The 2224-nt window shown below is 39.4% G+C and overlaps 1 protein-coding gene across 3 annotated transcripts in view; it reads right to left on the bottom strand.

Moving 5' to 3' along the window:
• LOC117961124 (protein EFR3 homolog B) overlaps positions 1–2224 on the bottom strand; it is a 31693-nt gene that overhangs the window by 15703 nt on the left and 13766 nt on the right. For all 3 annotated transcript variants that reach the window (XM_034899531.1, XM_034899530.1, XM_034899532.1), the window contains 2 exons: positions 1270–1397; positions 161–311 (listed from right to left, as the gene is read on the bottom strand). In XM_034899531.1, coding sequence (XP_034755422.1) covers positions 161–311; positions 1270–1397 — 279 coding nt within the window. The remainder of the gene's footprint in view (positions 1–160; positions 312–1269; positions 1398–2224) is intronic.

Genomic DNA, 2224 nt, shown 5'->3' with positions numbered 1-2224 from the left:
TGGCTGCTTAGAAATTAAGTGTTAACGAGCAGTTGGACAGGTGTACCTAATAAAGTGGCCGGTGAGTGTATGTTGTAGATACTTTTGACACTGTACTTTTTCCACAAGGAATAAAGCCCTAGCTGAACAAAATGCTGGGAATATAACCCCATAAACTCACAGAGTTGGTTCCTAGGATCTGCAGGCTGGGCTTGTCAGACTCCAGCAGCTTGCGCACCATCTTGAGGAAACTCTCCACAAACAGGTTGATGCTCTGACAGTGGCAGGCCATCAGCAGCTGGTCCAGGGCTTCCATGGCTATGCACACATACCTGAAGAGGAGAGAAAAGAGACTGAAACATCTGGATGACACCATTAACCCTGTAAGCAATGCAATCTGTGTCTAGATACATTATATGGATAATAAAATAGTGCATACATTCTAAACATCTAACTGCCCACAGCAGCAACAGGAATAGAAATGTGATAAGCTCTGCCAGACAAACTCTGGAGACAGATTTCAGCTGGACTCTGCCAAGTGCAAATGTAATCAGTACAGGCTGTTTACATTGGTGAGAATCATCACAGTGCGTTTTAGCCATGAGTCATTAAAGACATCAACTTCTGTAGCATATAAAGTAAGTACAGAGTGTACAGAAAGATCATCGTTACAGCTACTTCATAAATTCATTTTTCATTACACAGACATATTTGTTATAAATGGCATCATTTTACAGGTCCTTATTAAGTCTGCATGTGAAAAAAGTAATATGTATCATATTAGACAGGCTTGTAAATGGGATCTTTAAAGCCACTTCAGCTCATTGATGGACTCAGTGTAAATTGATGATCAGTGTGAATCTCTATAATGTGTAATATCTATAGAATTTATATGACACATGCCTTTGATGTGGGAGACCTAGGCAGCCAATGTGTCCCTGAGCAAGGTATTTAACCCCTAGTTACTCCAGAGGTGTGCAACCTCTGACATATATAGCAATTGTAAGTCTCTATAAATAAAAGCGTCAGCTAAATGACATGTAATTTTATGTAATGTAATGTATAATGAAAGGCTATTCCATGCACCACTTTTTTCCCTATTACTTCAAAGCAAGACAACCTCAAATCTTTTAAAATGTGAACGCGTTAGAGTCACTTCTGCTGAATTCAAATCAGTCAGGTTAATGTGCGGCAGGGAATAAATAATGCAAACAGTATTTGCCAGGTCAGAGTTGTCTAAATCTTTTTTCGAGAGACTGTTTTGAATGTTGATTGACTGTTGATTCTCACCCATATCTGTGACGGGCCACATCCCTTGACAATCTTTCAGACAGATAGGCTCCGATACGGTCGAGCTTCTCTGGAGCTGACAGGGCGTAGAATGTCAGCTTCTCCATGTTGGCCTTCACCAGCCCATCCTAAGAGGGTGACAGAGACAGAGATAGAAAGAAACGGAAAGAAAGAGAAAAATAAGAAAGTTTTAGGGTAGGTTAATTTAAAAAAAGTTCAAAATCCTAAATGTGTATGTTACCCACAATGAGAGTTCAGTCACTCTCAGAGGAGATATGGTATGTCCGCTAAACAAAGAGGCTGTTCTGTTTACTTCCACTGAGACAACACATCAGTAGTTTTTTGACTGACATCAGGGTAAAAATATAATGACAAATGAATGTATTCCCCTACTATTCCATAAACATGTCTGAGCTAATGCAATCGTGTGGGTACTCAAGTGTGCACTTCTCTTCAAAACCAAAATTGTAAGAGTATAACTAGTTCAATAAATTTCCCCCTTGACCTACTTTACTGCTCTTCAGTCAGGTCAGGGGGAGGAGAGAGCTAAAAACATCTATAGTCCACTGAGATCCCGTTTACATTCAGGCAAAAGCCAAAACCCGCAGTCAGTGAACTGTGATACATGGGCAGAAGCACATCGGTCATCATTCACAAAAGATCCTAGCAGCTTTTTGGGTGAAATGTAAGGAAACAAACAGTCACAAGCAGCCACACTGACCTGGGAATATGTAAGCAATATCTACATTTTGACTTGTCATACTAAAAAAAAAAAAACTTCAGTTGAAAAGCAGATTTGGGGTTTTTGTTCACTAGACTCAATCCTTTTGTAGTTTAAACTATAGTGAAAGTTAAACTATTGTACACTAATATGGGGATATACAGATGTGCTCAAATTTGTTGGTACCCTTACAGCTCATTGAAATAATGCTTCATTCCTCCTGAAAAGTGATGA

This window comes from Etheostoma cragini, chromosome 18 (assembly GCF_013103735.1).
Source record: "Etheostoma cragini isolate CJK2018 chromosome 18, CSU_Ecrag_1.0, whole genome shotgun sequence".
NCBI lineage: Eukaryota > Metazoa > Chordata > Actinopteri > Perciformes > Percidae > Etheostoma > Etheostoma cragini.
This window is presented reverse-complemented; position numbering and strand designations above follow the sequence as displayed.